This window comes from Vigna unguiculata, chromosome 2, assembly GCF_037176805.1.
Source record: "Vigna unguiculata cultivar grain cowpea cultivar isolate G323 ecotype 2 chromosome 2, ASM3717680v1, whole genome shotgun sequence".
In the NCBI taxonomy this organism is placed as follows: domain Eukaryota; kingdom Viridiplantae; phylum Streptophyta; class Magnoliopsida; order Fabales; family Fabaceae; genus Vigna; species Vigna unguiculata.
In genome coordinates, this window is record NC_140793.1 from 9485484 (window position 1) to 9487670 (window position 2187).

Below are 2187 nucleotides of genomic sequence, written 5' to 3' on the forward strand. Positions count from 1 at the left end.
TCCTCCACCAACATCTCCAATTCCAATTATTTTCCCTTTGTTGTTATCTCCATATGTAACAAATCCTTGATCCTTTCTTTTGAGATTCTTGATCTTCCTTTTATCACCCGTCATGTGTCTTGAGCATCCACTGTCAAGGTACCACAATGATTTTCTAGCTTTGGAAGTTAACTACAAAATAAAAAGATAATTTCTTTAGGTCCCCATTAACTTTATTGGGTCCTTGGGGTTAGAGAGATATAAGAATTATCTAGCAATAGGCATCCAAGTATACTTTCCATTTGGAACATCATAGTGTTTAATATTACATTTATTTGATGTATGCCCCTTTTTCATGCAATAAAAACAAGTAGCTAAACAAGTATTTCTATAGTGAGCAGTTCCTTTTTCTACCCACACTCTGCGAGTCTTTTTATTTTTAGGAACATATTTATTTCTACTTAGATTCTTCTTCTCAAAAGCATGTTTTTCAAAAGATTTATTTTCTAAAGCATCTTTAAGTTGTTTTTCTAAAATCATTAACTCAAACATATAGCTTTTGCAAGATTCACATTCAACTGCCTCAATTTCTCTATTTTCTAAACTTAAGATTTTATTTTTCAAAACATTTTCTTCTTCTAGAGATTTTTCAAGATTGTCTTGTAATTCTTTAAAATCCTTTTTCAATTTTTTGTGAGCAATATCTAATTTACTGGATTTAGCAAGCAATTCTTGAAAAGCATCATAAAGAGAATCATAATCATTTTCATTGTCAGAAGAGCTTACCTCACTGTCAGAGTGATCATCATTGGCCATTAAGCAAAAGTTTGCCTCTTCCTCATTGGATCCTTCAGAGTTGGATGAACTTGAGGCATTATCTTCCCACGCTATGTATGCCTTTTTCTTAAAAAATTTCTTGCTTTTCTTTTCATCACTCCTTTTTGAATTTGGGCAGTCTGCTTTTACATGACCAGTTTCTCCACATCCATAGCATTTAAAGTTTGAGGAGCTTCCTTGATTCTCCTTCTTATTACTCTTGAATTGATTTCTTCCTTTAGACTTCATGAACTTTGTGAATTTCTTTATCATTAGACTGAGATTCTCATCATCATCAGAATCTTCTTCCTCTTTTTTCTTTTTGCCTTTGACAACCTCGGTTTTGAATGCAATATTTTTCTTTCTTCCTTGATCTTCTTCATCATTCAATCTTCCCAGCTCAAGCTCGTGCTCTCTCAGTTTTCCAAACAGAGCCGCCATGGTCATTGTTGCAAGATTCTGTGACTCCGTGATAGCTGTCACCTTTGGCTGCCAAGTCCTATTCAAAGATTTAAGAATTTTTATGTTAAGTTCATCAGTATCAAATGTTTTACCTAGCCCATTGAGATGGTTGACAATGTGTGTGAACCGCTTCTGCACATCGTAGATGGTTTCTCCCTGCTGCATTCGAAACATCTCATATTCTTGTATCAAGGAGTTCTTTCTAGCTCGTTTAACATCGTCAGTTCCTTCATGAGTCACTCGAAGGATTTCCCACATCTCGCGTGCAGTGGTGCAAATAGAAATTCTGTAGAACTCATCAAGAGTTAGAGCAGATGATATAATGTTTCTGGCTTTAACGTCATATTGAGCTCGCCTGTTTTCATCAGCAGTCCATTGAGCAAAAGGCTTTGGTTCCTGCACTTCATTAACAACGTTAACAGGCACAAATGGTCCATTAAAAACAGCATCCCAAATACCCCTATCAACTGATTCTAAAAATATTTGCATTCTGACTTTCCAAAAAGGATAGTTTTCACCTGTGAAAAGTGGAGGTCTATTGATAGACGCACCTTCAGCAAAAGTTTGATTTGACCCTACCATTTTCGAAAAATTTGAATGACTATCAAAGCAAGCTCTGATACCAATTGTTGGTATCGCGCAGCGGAATGACTAAACAATGGTCAAAAATCAAGAGGGGGGGTGAATTGGATTTTTAAAAATCTTAACAGTTTTTAAAATTTTTCTCAAAAATTAATTAACTTAAAGTAAAAGTTACTTTAAATGCAAGTGCAGATAAATAAGGAGTTTAAGGGAAGAGGAGCACACTGATATTTATACTGGTTCGGATCAAAAGACCCTACGTCCAGTTGTTAATCTCTTAAACAAGGAGATTAACTCAATCACTATAATAATCAAAATTACAACAGATTATATGAGAGAAAAGATTAG

General features: G+C 34.8%; 1 protein-coding gene across 1 annotated transcript; it reads right to left on the bottom strand.

Moving 5' to 3' along the window:
• Positions 1-238: 238 nt before the first annotated feature.
• Positions 239-1952, bottom strand: LOC146888314 (uncharacterized). Its single transcript, XM_085669420.1, has one exon. The coding sequence runs from the start codon at positions 1837-1839 to the stop codon at positions 247-249; it is 1593 nt and encodes a 530-aa protein (XP_085525546.1). The 5' UTR covers positions 1840-1952; the 3' UTR covers positions 239-246.
• Between the last annotated feature and the right edge of the window lie 235 nt (positions 1953-2187).

Coding starts and splice junctions, on each gene's coding strand:
- LOC146888314 (XM_085669420.1), bottom strand. CDS start 1,839: ATGGTAGGGTCAAATCAAACTTTTGCTGAAGGTGCGTCTATCAATAGA.